The 17,577-nt window shown below is 49.0% G+C and overlaps 1 protein-coding gene across 1 annotated transcript in view; it reads left to right on the top strand.

Moving 5' to 3' along the window:
- The first annotated feature begins 7,877 nt into the window (after positions 1–7,877).
- OTOP1 (otopetrin 1) overlaps positions 7,878–17,577 on the top strand; it is a 42,984-nt gene continuing 33,284 nt past the window's right edge. The window contains exon 1 of the mRNA XM_082461615.1: positions 7,878–8,926. Within this exon, the coding sequence (XP_082317741.1) occupies positions 8,521–8,926 (406 nt within the window). The 5' untranslated portion in view covers positions 7,878–8,520. The remainder of the gene's footprint in view (positions 8,927–17,577) is intronic.

Genomic DNA, 17,577 nt, shown 5'->3' with positions numbered 1-17,577 from the left:
ACAAAGTAGAGATGCCAGGATCGCCATGACACATTGTAGGGGAAGGGATCAACGGACTCAGGGAAGTGGGCGTGCTCAAATGGGTCCACCACGTAAGATTAGAAAACCTACCAGCTGATCTTTGGAGGACCCCAAAGGCTCTCCATTTATCATGGAGATAAGAAATATGTCAGTAAGAAGGGATAGGCATCATTGAGTTGGTCAACAGTGACTGTCCTCTAGGCCATGCTGAGGCAGGAATGCTGTTATAGAACTGGTCTCCCTAGCAGCAGTTGGAATGATAGGATCCCATAATAGTGGAGGCTGTACCATTTTTGCTTTTCCCAGGCAGGTCTAACAGTGCACCTTCACAGCCTTGCCTTAGAGCTACCTGACTTTTGTTATCTCCCATAATACGGAACTGGATTATCTGACATTCTACGCAGCATCGTACTGGTCCACTACACTGATGATCTACAGTCATTGGATCTGATGAGCAGGAAGCAGCCAGTACTTTAGATGTCTTATCTGAAACAGGGTGGACGAGAAAACCTACTGAAATTCAGGAGGCTATAACTTTGGTGAAGTCTCTGGGGGTTCAGTGATCTTGAACGTGTTGGCCTATCACCTCCAAGATGAAAGACAAGATGCTGCTCCTTGTTCTTCCTCCCATTAAAAAAGAGGCAAATACTTACAGGGATTTCTAGACATTGGAGGCAACATAGACTACATCTAAGTGTGTTACTTTGACCTATTTACTGAGGAACTCACGGGGCTGCCCATTTTGAGTGGGTGTTGGAGCAAGAGAAGGCTCGGAAGCATCTCCAGGCTGTAGTGCACACATTCTCCCACTTGGATCTTATAACCCAGCAAAGCCAATGGCACTTGAAGTGTTTGTGGCAAATAGTGGTCTTATGTTGGAGACTCTAGCACAAACCACTAGGAGGGTCACAGCACAGACCACAAGGATTTTAGAGCAAATCCATACCTTCTTCTGTAGATTATTATCTCCCTTTTGAGAAATAACTTCTCACTTGCTACTAAGCCCTGGTAGAGACTGAACGTCCATCTATGGCATGGACTGGAGTCGTCTGACCCACCAAACCACAAGGTTGGGCATGCCCAGCAGTGATATGTTGTTGAGTAGGAATGATGTAGAAGACTTGAACTTGAGCAGGGTTGAAAACCATGAATAAGTTGCATGCACAGGTGGCTCAGGTTCCTTTGAAACCACTCCTCCTGCATTGTCTCCTTTCCTTTAATTCACACCTATGGTCTCATGGGGTTTTTTTCATGACTGATGAGAAAAAGCTCAGGCTTAGTTTACGGGTGGCTCTATGTGATATGACAACACCAACCATCATGATATGATGTCCAACCACGTGGACAGCTGCAGCATTACAGCCCCACCCAAAGGGATCCCTGAAGGGAAGGGTGGTAAAGGAAAGTCTTCCCAGTGGGCAGAGTGTTGAGTGGTACATAGGGTTGTTCACTTTGTCTGGATTGAGGGACGTCCAGAGTACAAATATACATGAACTCATGGGTGGTTGCTAACAGGCTACCAGTTTGTCTAGATATTCAGTGACTTGGAAATAAAATCTGAAGATTGGTTACAAGGAGGTTTTGGGGAAAAGTGTGTGGATGGACCTCTCAGAATGGATTCAGGGTATGAAGATTTGCATCTCATGTGACTGCTCACCAGCGGCATCCCCTACAGAGCAGCGGGATGAAATGGCTGCTCTGTGGGAGTCCGTCAGCCTCGTTGCCTAGCCACCCCAGTGCTTGCTCTACGGGCCCATGTACAAGGTACACGGTGGCAGGAATGGAGGCCATGCATGTGCTCAGCAACACAGAAATCTCCTCTCCAAGGCTGATGTGGTTAACAGAGTGCTGAGTGCAGAACCTGCTGTGATGATCTGAAAAAATAAAATTTTGGAAACGTCTTCCATTGAGAGGGGGAATCTTTATCCCCTTCCCTTGAATCTGGGTGGGCTTATGACAGCTTTCACCAACATAGGATGCCATAAATGATGCTATGTGGCTTCTCAGGCTAGGTCGTAAAGGCCATACAGCTTTTGCTAGTTCTCTTGGAATGCTTGCTTGCCAGATGTTCCCTCCTGGTATGCTCCCTTTCAAAACCCAGATGCAACGCTGTGAGAGGTTCAAGCCACACATAAAGAAGCCACGTGGAGGTGCTCTGGTTGAGAGTCCCAGCTGAGCCCAGCCTTCGGGTTATCCTATTCCAAGCACCAGAATGTGAGTGAGGAAACCTTTAAATGATTCCAGGCCTGGCCATTGAGTCACCCCAGCTGTTCAGGTCTTCCCAGGGAGGGACCTAGACATTGTAGACCAGAGAAAAAACAATTCCTGCTGTGTGTCCTCCGCAAATTCTGACCCACAAAATGCAACAAAATGATGGTTGTTATTTACTACTAAGTTGGGTGGTTTAGTATGTCACATTGGAACAGATGCCAGGAGCAGAGGTCAACGCTGAGCTGCCTATGTGGCCCCTTTCCCTGGGGAGACCTGCCTGGTGGGTGTTTGGTTGTATGGCGCCCCTTCCGTCGTGGAGGGGGTGGAGACTTGTCCTTCCTGGATGAGACACACATCCTGAAGATGTATTTGCCTTTCCTTCCCATGGTGCTTCTGCTAGCTTTCCCATCCGTACACTCAGGGAGATTCATATAAAATTGTCAGGGTGTTCTTGGCTTCTGATCAAGGAATTTATTTCCCAGCAAAAGAAATGACCATGGACTCCACCAATCCTCAGGACTTAGCATCCACTCAGAGCCCATATCTAGTGTTTTCCAAAAGATCTGTGTAGGAAAAAATGACATTAGTGGGAAAAGTAGCTAAGTTCGAATGAAGCCTGTAGTTTCGTTAATGGTTTTACATCAGTGTTAATTTCTTCATTCTGACAAGGGTACCATGATGTGTAAGATATTAGGGGAAGCTGGGGGAAGGGTAAATAGGAAAGTCTACACTATCTTTGCAACTCTTCTGTAAATCTAATATTATTTCAAAAGAAAAGGTTAAGAAAAGGAGACCTGGTTTGGACCTCTCCCCAGTGAATGATCACCTTGCTGTAATGCTATATGTCCTTTTGGGGAGCCTTGGAGGAAGATCCCCAGTATATTTGTGCCAGCGTTCCAGAGCTTTTTCTCGAGGAGACCAGCCCCCTCTTCATTCAAGGGTTCCAGGTCTGTGAACTGGCTCAGGTGTGGGAATTGAGAGTTTTTGACTCTCTTGCATAATGATTCAAGATAGGTCTCTATTTACCTTCTCTAGAGATTTTCCAGTTATATAGATCCAATAATGCTTTAATAGGCTGCCTGTTGTAGGTTGAATTATGCCTCCCGAAAGTTATGTTGTAGTCCTAACCCCTGATATCTCTGAATGTGACCTTATTTGGAAATAAGGTCTTTGCAGATGTAATTACCATGTAAGTTAAGACGAGATCATACTGGAGGAGGGTTGGCCCTTAATCCAATATGACTGGTGTCCTTATAAAAGAGGAGAAGAGGCAGATGCAGACAGAGGGAAGATGGCCATGTGATGACAGAGATATAGATTGGAGTTATGCAACTGTAAGCAAAGGAACGCCAAGGATCGCCGGCAGCCACCAGAAGCTAGACTAGGCAAGGAAGGCTCCTCCCTAGAACCCTCAGAGAGAGCCTGTCCCTGCCGACACCTTGATTTCCAAATTCCAGGCTCCAGAAATGTGAGCCAAGAAATTTCTGTTAAGGAACCCACTTGGTGGTACTTTGTTACAGCGCCCTAGGAAGCTAATACACTGCTCACCTCTCTTATTCTTAGGAACTCTGGGATTATGTAGCCACCGGCAAACATAAGTGGGGCAAAATCTGCTAATTGGCACTCGGGTCCTGTTGCCTATCAGAGTAACTGTGCCCGTGTTATCTGTGGCAGTTAAGCACGTCTGGTTGGCCTCTGCCCCTCTGGGGATTCTGTCATCCTCATTGAAATTGGGGAGCCCCTGTTTCAGGGCAGCATTTCTCAGCATCATCCAAGAGGCGCCGAATTGTCACAGGAGAGCAGCTGCCTGGTCAAGGCATTCCCAGCCCCTTACAACTAGGTGAGCCCTGTGGCCAGCTCTCACCGTGGAATGTGGGTGGGGTAACGTGCTCCAGAGGTGAACGCCAGGGGCCTGGATGCCATCAGAGCCCACCATTTCTCACGCCCCCATGTCTGCCCACTGCTGAGCTGGGATCACTCAGAAGACATTGAGGTTCCTGTGCAGTTCAGACCTTTGAAAAAATGTCATCCGCAGAAGGCAGAAAGCAGCGTGGGTAAATCTCTCAATCAATTTTTCCCATTGTCTTGAGTAGAGAGGAAAGGGGACAGACTTCAGTTTCTCTCTGTTTGGTGTCCAGAAACTTACATTTCATTGCTTATTAAAAAGAATCGAGGTAGCCCAGACCAGGGAGTCCCACCTGATTTTCTGATGGGGATTGTGTGTTATCTATCTTTGTATTCTAAGCGAGTTAAGGGTCATGCTAGCTGCTGTAGCAGATACCTTTCCAAATTGCAGTGGCTTAGCACAATAGAAGCTCATGTCTCACTCATGTAAGGTCCAGTTTCAGCAGGGAGAATGTGCTTCACCGGTCACTGGGGGCTCCGGCTGACAGGCTCCGCCGTCTTCAGCACGAGGCTCCAAGGTTGCCCTGGGTGTTGGTGTCAACATCTGGCTGATGGCGGCGGGGTGGGGGGGAGGAGAAAATGGAGGATTGTGTAGGGGTTTTTCATGGGCTAGGACCCCGAGTGTGTGTGTCACTTCTGTCCGCACCCCCACTGTCCAGAACTGAGTCATTTGGTCCACTTAGATGCAAGTTGCACTGGGAAGTGAGTCCCTGGCTGGGCAGACACTTCCCTGTGAGAGCTCTATGCTCCGGAAGGGGAGCATGTGTTTAATGGACAGTTGGCAGCCTCTGCCACACAGCGTCAGCTCAGGGTCTGACACATAGTAGGTGCTCAGTAAATAAAGGGTCTTAGGTACATTGTATTTGGCGGGCACCTTCCAAAGTGCTTCATATGTATCGACTCATTTTGTCCTCATAGAAACTTGTAAGAGTGGTTACTATTAAGAGCTCCCTTTTACCGATGAGGAAATTGAGGCACAGTGAGTCTTAGTAACTCATCCAGGGTCACACAGCAGGAAGTGATGGAGACAGGAATCAAACCTCGCAGCCTGGCTTTAGAGCTCATCCCCTTAACCACCACTTGGTGCTGCCTTTCCCTCCGCATTCGTGTTGACTTGAGCTGATGTATGAAAAAGAGATAACGGATGTGCACGTGCTTTGTAAACTTGTAGAGTGAAATAAAAGCAGAGGTGGTTTTTATGGGACTCTGGAGCATTCACGGAGCCCTGGCCACTTGTCAGACACTAACTAAGCTCTCTCTCTCCCAGGTTCCTGTGGCATTTGGCATAAACTGTGGGTTTCATCTTGTTGCCCCCAGGCCTGGTCCCATACCTGGCACATGAGAGGTGCTTAAGACCCATTTTTCAATAGATAAAAAGAAAAAAACACATGCTGGGTTTAGAGAACAGAATGAACCAGATGTAGTTCTTGCCTTTAGGGAGCTCAGAATAGGAAAGACAGTTAAAAAATAGATTATGCCATGTGGGAAATAGAGGGATGGAGTGGTGAACAGGTCCCCAGGGGACCACAGAAGGAATAAGCTGGGTGTCTTAGTTTCCTGGGGCTGCCCTAACAAAGACCACACTGGATGGCTTAAGCAACAGAAATTTATAATCTCACAATTCTCAAGACTAGAAATCCAAGATCAAGGTGCTGGAGGGGTTGGTTACTTCTGGGGACTGAGAGGGAAAAAGCTGTTCCAGGCCCCTCCTAGTTTCTGGTAGTCTCAGATAATCCTTGGCTTGCAGGTGACATTCTTTCTATATCTTCACATCCTCTTCCCTCTGTATGTGTCTATCTTCACATTTCCCTTTTTTATAAGGATGCAGTCATATTGGATTGGGACCCACACTAATGACCTCAACTTGATCATTTGCAAAGACCTTCTTTCCAAAGAAGGTCCCATTCACAGGTACTTCAACATCTTTTGGGGGGGACACAATTCAACAGATATTTATTGAGTACCTACTATGTGCTGGGCACCACTGTTCTACATGCTGGAAATACAGCAGTGGACAAGACAGGCCACCTCCTTCTCATAGAGCTTTCATTACAGTGGGAGTGACAGGCCCCAGATATACAGACATTCCAGGTAACGCTGTGTGCTAAGAAGGAAAACGAAGCAAGGTCAGGGGCTAGAGCACTGGGGGGCGGGGAAACACATGCCGAGTCCCACCTCCCATTGATCTGATGAGAAGACGACTCTTCACTTATTCATACAGCCCCCATCACTTGTGCATTCATTAACTCTGGTTTATGTACTGAGCACCCCCCTGGCTTGGCTCTGGGGACACCCGGCTGAAGGGCACACTCTAAGCTTCACACTGATGAACGCGTTTCCCGGTCCTCACCTGCCTTTTCACGCTCATTTCTGTGCACGTTCCTCATCCTCTCTCTGCAACGCCCTCCTCTGCCCTGCCCCGTGTCACCGGGCCAGCTCCTACTCCTGTCAAAAGTGTACAGGTGGTGGGATAGGGAGGGTGGGAGGGAGACGCAAGAGGGAGGAGATATGGGGACATATGTATGTGTATAGCTGATTCACTTTGTCATTAAGCAGAAACCAATACACCATTGTAAAGCAATTATACTCCAATTAAGTTGTTAAAAAAACTCCCACAAAAACAACTGTACAGGCGATGCCTCCTCCAGGAACCTCTCACCCTTCTTGGCAGACTCAGGGCTCACCCAACCCTCCCACCCTAGGCAGTCCTGGGTCATGAGCTCCTGGAAGGCAGGGCTGAGTCTCATGTTTGATACTCTCTAGCTTCTCAGCGAGTTAAATAGTTATCCACTGAGTGTGTCTCCACCAGAATGTCAGCTCCGTGAGGGCAGTCTTTCATAACTGAATTCCTGGCACCTAGAACAGAGCCTGAAATGATTCAGTGTAGTATAAATGAGTGTTGACCACATAAATGAATGAACAAAGTGAAAACGTGAATGATGGCAAGTCCTCAGGTTGACTCCCTCCCAGCCCAGGGCTCCCTCACAGCCAGGACCCTCTGGCAATCAGAACCAGCTACGTAATTTGCTGGATCCACTGCAAAAATGAAAATGTGGGTCCCCCTGTTCAAAAATTAAGAATTTCAGAACGGCAACAGCAGGATGTTAAACCAAGGGGGAAAGGGTGTCTCCTGGGTGCTGAGCCCTGTACTACTGCACAAGTGGCTCGCTGTGAGCCCTGCCTGCCCTTTCCTGGGCTCCATCCCCCAGCGGCTCACTCCCAGCTTCCTGCTCCAGCCCTGATCTCAGCCATGCCAGCCCTTAAGACCTCCTGAGAGGGGCACTGTGACGGACCAGGTCAGCTTGGGGGGCCTGGGGGAGCAGAGGGAGATGCTCCGGTTTCCCCGGTTCCAGGGAGGATCCCTGGCAGCCCCCAGCCCCAGCTCAGCTCAGTCCAGAAGTAGCTCCCCATTCCCTTGGAGGAGGGAGAGAGATGATCTCTTTTCTTGGGAAGTGGCTCCTGTCTTGTCCGCATCTGGGCATCTCCTGGCAGACACACAGGTACACCAGACGGACAGACAAACATAGACACAAACGAAAAGGACACCCCGTCCCCCTATTCATAGATCTAGGGACAGGAGCTGCCACCCCCTCCCATCCTCCCAGACCCAACCAGACCCACCCAAAGAATGACCTCCAGAGAGACACAGCAACACGCACGGAGAAAACAGACCGTAGAAATACGCAGCGACGAGGACAGGCAGACACTCACGCACACGGACGCGTTCGTCCGGCCTCACCTGGACCTCCGTGGTCCGCTACGGAGCCGCTCAGGGGCACCAGAGGAGCGCACTCACCTGCGGAGACCCGAACGCGCCGCTCCGCCGCGGCCACGCCTCCGCGCCCACACCCTCGGGCCGGCTCAGGGCGACACCTTGCCCCCCATCCCACCTCTGGGAGGCACCTGTCATCCTGGCAGGACTGGGTCAGCTGGCATCGGCTCAGGGGACAGAGCTGAGGACAGCGGGCGGGCCGGGCGCGCGGGTCGGGGAGCGGGAGGACGCGCGGCCGTCGGGGCAGGGCTGTCCCCAGGCCGAGGCACCAGGAGCGGGGAGCGGCCCGCGTGGGTCCAGAGTGGGCGGAAGTGTTGCCCCGACATTGAGGAGGGAGGGAAGGAAGGTGGGCGGTGCGAATTGGGGAGCGCGAAGAAGCCGGGGTCAGCCCGGGTCAGCCCGGGTCGGCGTGGGGGGGAAAGGTGGTAAGTGGCTCGGGTGGGTACCTGGACCGAGGGCAGGGGGCAGAAGGCGGGAGATCAGGCGTCCGAGGGTGATCAGGACAGCGGGCTGGTTGGCAGAGGGCGTCGGGGCTAGGGCAGGGGACAGGGGCAGCGGGTGGGGCCCGGGTCGCAGCCACCCCCGGGACTAGACTCAGTGCGGGTCCCTCAATGATGCCCGAGGGCCAGGGGGCGCCTGCCTCTCCCCAGGCGTTTCGGAGCAGCCCGGACAGGGGCTCGTCGGGGCCCGCAGCCTGCCCGCCGCCCCAGCTCCCGGCCCCGGGGCCCCCGCAGTCCCCGGCCCCTCGTCGGGGTGCCATCCGCTCCAGCTTCCCGCAGAAGCTGGCGGAGGCGCTGAGCAGCCAGTATGGGCTGAACGTGTTCGTGGCGGGGCTGCTGTTCCTGCTGGCCTGGGCCGTGCACGCCTCGGGCGTGGGCAAGAGCGACCTGCTGTGCTTCCTCACGGCGCTCATGCTGCTGCAGCTGCTCTGGATGCTGTGGTACGTGGGCCGCAGCTCCGCGCACCGCCGCCCCAGCCGCCTCAAGGACACGCACGCCGGCGCGCGCTGGCTCCGCGGTGAGTCCCCGAAGCAGCGAACCGGCCGGCGGGTGAGTGCCCAGCGAGCCCAGCCTGCTCGCCCGCTAGCCGCAGCCCGACAGCAGCTCCGTGCCCTTTCCTCCTTGGCCTTCTCTCCTTTAGTTTTTTCTGCCTCCATCTTCCTGCACATCTTTCCTGCCCGCCCCCGCCCACCTTCCCTTCTCTGTCTTTCTTTGTTAAGGCTGGATTATTGCCGTAGTCTCCTCTCTCCGCCTCCAGGCTCTTGCCTTACTTCCCATCGTTGGAACTACGATTACACAAACCTATTCACATCTTTCCTTGTTTAAAGCCCTGCCGTGGTTCCACGGACCCCATGATGGAGGCCACTCTCCTTATCCTGGCATTCAAGGCCCTCTAAGATCTGAGCCCAGATGGCCTCTTTAGTTTTATCCTCTCCTTGGCCCGCATTCTGTGCTCCAGTCTCAAAGGCTTTTAGTTCCCTTCACAATATTTCATGCTTATCTGCCTTTGCATATTCTGTTCCCTCCTCCTGGAATGCCTCCCACCTTCCTTGCTTTACGAGATAGGGCTCAGGCCCCACCCCGTGCTCCCCAGTGATGCTTTTCAGACCCCCTCTCTCACCCTTTGGGGTTCTGACCACACTCCTTCACCCCTCACTGCGCCCTGGGAAGGCACTGTGCTTCTTGTTGACACTTCTGTCCCCTCTACCAACACTGGGGGAACTCTAAGATGCTCATCTCTTAGTCCTAGAGCCAACTCAGGGCCTGGCATAGAGTGGGTGCTAAGAAAATGCGGTTGAGGTGAATGATGTAATCAATGAGTGCATAAATGTTCAGGCAGCGGGGAATAGAAGCACTTGCTAGGTACTCACAACACATTGATTGAAACGTTGTCAAGACAGGAACCCTCCCCTCCTCAAGGACCTTGCACTCTTGGAAGGGAGATAGACATGATGCAGGTCGAAGGGAGGAGGTGGCGGGGAGTCTGTGGAGAAGGCGGGTGCCTGAGAAATCTTCCTGGGAGGGGCCGGGTACATTTCACTCTGTGTGGTCCAGACCCATCACAGGTCGCTGCTTGAATTCTCATGTTCGATCTGAATTTAAGTCTCTCCTAGAGTGTGGCTGTCATTTTCCTTGCATGCTCTTGGGCACGTTACTTAGTCTTCCCACTCCCCTAGTTTCAGCATGTGTAGAATGGGAATCACACACGTGTAGGACCAGTGGCTGCTGGGTACAGAGTGGGCGCCCAGCACACAGTCACTCTCCCTCCCACCCACACTCCCTTCAAAGGTCTGCCCCGATGACACCTTCTCTACACACCTGGCAGGAAGTACTCCTCACTCCCATGGGCTGCCACGGCTCTCTCTGTGTAGAGCTCTTTGGCGCTCATCAATTTCTGCCTTGTCTTATGACTAGTGGATATAAGCCTTGTCATCTGGATGAGATTTTAGGTTTCTTAGGCTCAGGGACTGTGTCTAGTTCATCTTGCCTTTGGAAAAACTGCACACAACTGCAGCATGGCCCAGATTTCTGCTCTGAAAGTGGTTGTTTCAGGGAGGTTTGTGGTTTTGTGACCCTATAAATGACAGTGAATCCAGTGTCATAACAAACAAGCAAACAAACAAGCAAGGAAACAAGAATAAAATGTTATTTTGAGGTTGTTGACTTAAACAGGCTAAAAAAATATTGCATACAGAGGCTTTTGACCTATGCTTTCCTGTAGTGGCAGGTTCCTTCCTTGGTCTTTCCCTCACTTCCTTCCTACTCCATCCTTCTGTTCTTCCTTCTTTCTTCTCTTCTTCCCTTCTTCTTCTCTCCTCATCCATCCCTTCCTTTCTCTGTTACCCCTCCCTGTTCCATCCTCCCCCTCCTCCCTCCTTTCCTTTCTCTTGCCCTCCCTCCCTCTCTCCCTCCTTCCTCTTTTTCTCTCTCCTGCCCTCCCCTCATCCTTCCTTCCTCTCTCCCTCTCTCCTTTCTCCCTTCCTTCCTCTCTCCCTCCCCCACCCTGTTCTTCCTCACTCTTCCCTCCTCTCTTTCTCCCTCTTCCCAGGAAGACTCTAAGCACTGGGACCCCAGTCAATGGGTGAATGGTGGTGCCATTTCCCAAGACTGGGAAGACAAAAGGAGGAGTAAGCGTGGGGATGCAGAATCAGGATTCCTCTGGTGGACGTGTTACATTTGAGATGTCCATTAGACACCAGGTAGAGCTGGAGTAAATGAGGCAGTGTAGGAGAGCACATAGTAGGTGTTCAGTAAAGGGTGTGGCTGTTTAGACACTCAGCAAGTTACCCCATAATAACATAACTATTCAAGTGAGCTATGTGGATCATGGAAGTGGTGCTGACCCTGAAAGTCTTGGCTTGATGTCTCAGCTCTGCTACCTTCGCCTTTCTGAGTCCTGGTTTCCTCATCAGTAAAATAAGAATCCTGGCCACCTCTCAGGGAGGAGCTGGGAGAGGTCGAGTGAAAGCTGTTTGCAAAGCACTGTCTATCCCTGTAAATGAGCTGCAGTTTATCAAAGAAGCAAGAGCCTGATTATCCCCAAAGTACACCAGGAGGCCATAATGCCAAGGGAAGTGCCTTCAGCCCCAGCAGGGACTGAGGATTTCCCTGGAATCCTAGCTGGAGAAACAGGTTTGACTTAGCTCTGCCCTGGCTTCTGTGATGCCTTAGAAGTCTGGGGCTCTGAGAAAGAGCCAACCTGTGGAATTCTGGGCACTGAGGTTTTCCAGAGAAAGTTTTTGGGTCTTGTTACGGGCTGTGAGGCATTTCTTTGAGCAGGAAAACATTCTGTCCCACCTACTGGGTGTGAGAAAGTGAAGACTTTCTTTGGAACAAAAAATATTGACCAATTTTTAAAAATGAGTGGAAATGATGGATTATTCATCCAGATCCTCTGTTTGCTAAGTAAAGAGATTGATTTCTTCTGGAAGAGATGGCAGCAGCTGGGATATCTCATGCCAGTCCCGTGTGTCCAGTGACATGAAAACCTAATGAATAGCCATTTCTTCCTGTTAATTACCAGGGTCCTGTTTCTGTTCTGTTTCTGGTCTCTTAAAAGACCGCAGTGGTGAAGGTAGTCTTTTTCCTTGTTTCTGGCCCGTCTCAAGCCCAGAGAAGTGTTATTAACATAAAATCATGGCAATGACGACAGTAAGACTAATAGCCACATTTATTGAGTGCGTTTGGAATGCTGGTACATTAGACGCATTGTCCCAGTTGTTTGTCACAGTGAGGCTTTCTTTGTGCTTGTGAATAATCACTCCCAAATCTACTTTTATGAGATCAGATTTTTACAAAGTGCTTTTTACTTAAAATGAGGCACATCCATGTCTACGACGCGTTACATCTCTGTCCAGTGCACCATCCTTGGAAAAGGGCTGCTCAGAGCACTGTGTTAAGGAACACAGTGAGGGGCTGCAAGTAAAGGGGCAGACAGTGAGCTGCTTATGTAAGATCTGCCCAGGACAGGTGGCTGTACAGGCTGTAGAGAGAAAGGTTGGGACACAGTGATGGGTTTTAGAAACAGGTGGTCCAACGTGTGAGAAAGTGAAGGTTGCTAAAAGAAATGGTTCCAAGGGCATGTGTGAAGAGAGGCGGGGTGCCATGCGGGATGGTGGCAGAGAGCAGAAGAGGAGGGAGAGGGGAAGGATGAAGGCTGCAGGACACGAGGATGCAACTGCCCCTGCACCCAGGGGAGCCCACAGTCTGGGAGTGCAGCCAGGACTCACAGAAACCACTGGAGGATGATTGACAGGATGGCAAAACCTGGTGTGCAGTCCTGGGGCAGCATCTGGTGTGGCCAAGGAGGGAGTGGTCAGGGTGGGTCACCGTGGTATTCCAGCCCACCCTGCTGACTTCAGGGCAGATGCAGCAAGTTCATGAACACGGGTCTGGGCTTCACTTTGTTTCCCTCCTCAGAATGCACGCTCATCTCAGTTTGATCACCTCACTCCTCTGCAGACACAGCCTCTCCAGATACTCCTCGTTTCCTTGGGCTCTGTCCCTGCTATGGGTATAGTGAGCCCATGTCAGTGTGCCTAGCAATTCTCCTCCTTTTTTTAAAACAATAGTTTTCTTGAGATGTAATCCGCATAGTCTACAGTTCACCCATTTAAGGTGCACAAGCCGATGGTTTGTAGGATATTCACAGAGATGTGCAACCATCACCACAGTCAATTTTTAGAACATTTTATCATCTCAAAAAGAAACACTGTGCTCTTTAGCTATCATCCCCCAGACCCTCCCCAGGAATAGACAACCATGGATCTACTTTATGTCTCTAGACTCACCTGGACTGGACATTTTTATAAATGGAATCACATAATATGTCATCTTGGCGACTGGCTTCTTTCACTTAGCGTAATGTTTTCAGTCTCCCAGCGGTTCTTGGGGTGGGTGTTATCACCCTCATTTTCTAGACCAGGAAGCTGAAAGGGCATCAGGAGGAGGGTTGAGCCCCTGTCACCAGAAATATTCGGACAGAGTGAGAAAGAGAAGAGGGATAAGTTCCTGGCTTCGGGACAGAGGGTGTGATATTAGCAGGCGACAGAGAAGGCAAAACCTCTAACTTCCATTTGGTCTCTGTCCTCTTCATCAAGCAGAGGGATCTTTGGAACTTGCAGGGAACAACAGAGAAGGTGGCCAAGCCCACTGCATGTGGACAACTTTTGTGATGTCGGGGCAGGAACTTTGGTCTGATTTTGTTCAGCAGTCTGGACTGAGCTCCCATTCTGTGCCAGGGGCTGGCTGGGCCCTGGGGACAGCAGGATGCTCAGGTTTGGCCCTGCATGGAGGGCTGCAGGAGGGGGCAAAGACGGTGCAGACAATGAGGGGCAGCAGAGCACGATGGCTAAGAGCTCCCCACCAAACCCCACCCCACCCCATGTAGCCTCGCTTTTCTGCCCCGGTTTCCTCATCTGTAAAATGGGGAGGATGATACCCCCCAACCATCACATAGGGTTGTATGAGAATCAGTGAGTTTGTACATATAAAATGCTTAGAGAAACCTGTGGCATGTAGTAAGAGAAATACATTATTATTATTAACTAAATGATTCAGTGTTATGATGTGCAGGGGATGGGTGGGTAGGCAGAAGGGTAGCCTGGGGCAAGGGTTTGGGGGTTTAGGGAAAGGTCCCAGAGGAGGACCTTCTGCTTTTGCTGGAGTCTGGAAGTGAGTCCAGAGATATCAGCAAGATCTGAGTTAGCTGGGACCCTATCTGCAGGCTTCAGATCTTGGTTTTGTCCAGTGGGTAGTGGGGAGCCATTGAAGGTTTTGAACAAAGGAAATGATGTGATCATACTTGTATTTCAGAATGATCACTCCATCTGCAGGGTGGGACCTGGTTTTCAGAGGAGTAAAACAGGAGGCTGAGAGGTCAGTTAGGAATTAAGTGGACTTAGGGAGAATATGTAGGGTCTCAGGAAGCTACCCTGAATTTTAAAAATGATAAAAGAATACACAGAATATAGAGAACTGAGCATAACAGCAACCCCCAGCAAAATTCTGGAGCAGATCAAGATGCAGGGAGTTTTGAGCAATTCCCTCAGGAAGGGGAGCGGTGATCCCCAAGGTCCAGCCTGGAGTCACTGTGAGAGAGTCTTGCCTAACTGCATGCATTATCATGCATGTTTGGGGTTTTGGGACGGGATTTCTGCTCTAGTAGAAAATGTAAACCTGATGTCAGGATTTCAGCCTCATGATGTAGCTGCCCAAAAAGCCGATGCTGGTTGGGCATTGACTGGAAAGGAAGTCAGGCTGCACGTGGAGTGTCACGTCCCCCTTTGTGCATCACGTGGGTGCCTGCAGGAGGGCGGCCCCAGGAGGAGCGAAAGGATGTCTAGTCCAGGAGAGAGAGGATGTGGAGATGGTGGGGTGGAAAATGCTGCAGCCCCATCCCCGTCAGCTCCGGGTCAGCAAACGAGAGTCACTTCTTCAGGGAAGCCTTTCCCGATGCCTTCAGACCAGGTGTGGCTTCCGGGTTGTATGTTCTCATAACACCCTGTTTTCTTCCTAGCACTTCTCAAGCAGGAGATTGTGTCATTCAGTTTGTTTGTTGATCTGACCAGATGGTGAGCTCTTGAAGGCAAAGACCCTGTCTGAATGTAATTACCATTATAACCTGAGCTCCTGGCGCAGTGCCTAACATGTAACAAGTGCCAGCTGATATTTACTGAATCATCAAATGGATGAATGCATGGATGAAGGAATGAGTGAGCCATGGCAGAATCTCCAGGGAAGAGGATGGCAGTTCTGGGAGGCTGACTGCAGTTCAGTGCGGGGAAGAGCATTGTAATCTAAGCACCAGCTGGTGATGGAAGGGTGAGCTCCCAGCCCTGGGCATGTCCAGGTGGAGACCAGATGGCCGCTGGTCACGATGCACTGGGAAGCATCCTTGCATGAGATGGGAGATGTAAACTAACTTTGTGGAAACTTCCACCTCTAAGAGCCTATGGTTCAAGATTCTAGACTCCTAGAAGGGATCTGGGAGCCTAACACAGAGGAGGAGTCTCCCCTCTGCCAACACTAGACATTTTAGGATTATTCTCAACAAATGTGGCTCGGGAACTTTCTAATTGGTTCTAATTCGTTAAGTGTTTCTTTGTGGTTGAGTGATGATGATGATGATAACATCCCGTTTACTGAATTTTCTATTTGTGGGGCACTGTTCTAGGAGCTTTTCATGTTATGACTCATTTAATCTCTGCTACATCCCTAGGAGATAGTCAATCTTATTATCCACATTTTACAGATGAGGAAACTGAGGCACAGAGAAGTTAAGTAATTGCTCAAGGTTATCAACTATAATAAGTGGTAGAAAAAGGATTTGAAGCCAGGCAGTCAGTACCGACCTCTATACTCTGTGTAGTTTGTTTTTATAGCATAATTGATTTTTATCAATATGCAAGGTGGTATTATGAAACCAAGTTTATCAATTGTGTGATTCAATTCTTCTGTGTCATATCTTATGTCTACTAGATCTGTCTAGTTCTGAGATCTTCCACTCTTTTTTTTTAAAGTAGCAGTTAAATATGCAAAACAAAAATGATTTTATATGGGTTATTTGATTATTATATCTTCCTCATACATTATGTTTTTTTTTTTCATGTGTAGTGATAAGGGTGGAAGGATTCTTTATCCTATTTATTACATTGAACCCTAAATCCCACGTGGTCTGATATTAATATTGCTGTTCCTCCTTTCTATTTGTTTTCATTGCTACTTCCTCTTTGCCCATCCCTGTATTTTCCACTATTATCACTTAGTTAAAAGTGTGTTTCGTATAAAGAACATATAGCTAGGTTTTGTTTTTAATTCAATATTCCCATCCCTTAATTAATGCGAGATTTAGATCATTCTAATTGTAATGACTTATATCCCAGACTTTATTATTTCTGTTTTTCTTTATGTTGATTATAATGATTTATTTTACATATTGTTGCCTCATTTGCCTTTTCCACATGTTTGCTTTTTGGAGCACTTTGAACATTTTATTGTTTTTTTCTATTCCATTAATGGCTAGACTCCCTTTTCTCATTCTCATAACCAGATACATATTACTCCATTCTAACCTGAAAACAAAGTACGCAACATTTCCCCCAGCAAGACACATGGCTTCCCACTCCAAGATCCTCCCACCCACTCTCTATTCCAGTGAGACAAGACCTTTAGAGTATACATTTGTTTCCCTCTTTTCCCCTAGTACCCATCTTTTTACCGTGAGAACTTTGAAAGGTTTTTCATCTCTGCTCCCTACTCAGTCATCCCCAATTTTATTCTGTATCACAAGTCTTTATATAGCATGTAAATTACACATTTCCAGACAGTTTATCTTCATCCATTCGGATTTAACCTGTCTTATCTTGCTTTATTTTCTATTAATCTGTTTATCTACTGGACTATTCACCCATTCACTCATTCATCCACCCATCATCCATCCATCCATCCATCATCCATCCATCCATCCAACCATTCTCTATCCATCATCCATCCATCCTCCATCCATCCATCCATCATCCTTCCATCTATCCATCCATCCATCATACATTCATTTACACCCTCCCTCCCTTCCTTCTCTCCTTCCTTCCATTATATGTCCATCTACCTCTTCATTCTGTTGCAAAATTTGTTGCTCACTATCGTTGCCTCTCCTCTTCGTCTTCTCTCATTAAGAGGACTCTCTCCTAGTTCACTGTTTGTTTGGTTAAAGCCCTTTTTCAGGTGAGTTATGTGGATGATATTTTTCTCCTGTCCTTTTTTGTCTGTTCAACTGTCACCTTCTCAGAGAATCCTTTTCTGACCACCACCATCAACCTCAGTCCTCTTCCCTGCTTTACTTTCCTTCATGCACTTAGCACTTCCTGACATTTCTTCTATGTTTATTATTTATTTGTTTATTTTTCTGCTTCCCCACTCAATGTTAAACTCATCAAGGACAGATACTTTATTTTATTGACATTTTTATATCCCAAGTACCTGGATCATAGTTGAACAACAAATAGTTGTCAAACAATTATATTTGGCATACCTTCAAATATCTTTCTGTCTTTTGCCCTGACAAGTGGGTGCCATCTTGGCTGGGAATAGGGTTCTTGAGATGCAGTCCTTTCCTTGCAGTGGACTCTAGCTACTCTTCCACTGGCTTCTGGTTTCCCACGATGCAGATGA

This window comes from Balaenoptera physalus, assembly GCF_965194825.1.
Source record: "Balaenoptera physalus genome assembly, chromosome: 5".
Classification (NCBI taxonomy): domain Eukaryota; kingdom Metazoa; phylum Chordata; class Mammalia; order Artiodactyla; family Balaenopteridae; genus Balaenoptera; species Balaenoptera physalus.
Note: the sequence above shows the minus strand (reverse complement) of the source record. Positions and strands in the feature narration are given on the sequence as shown.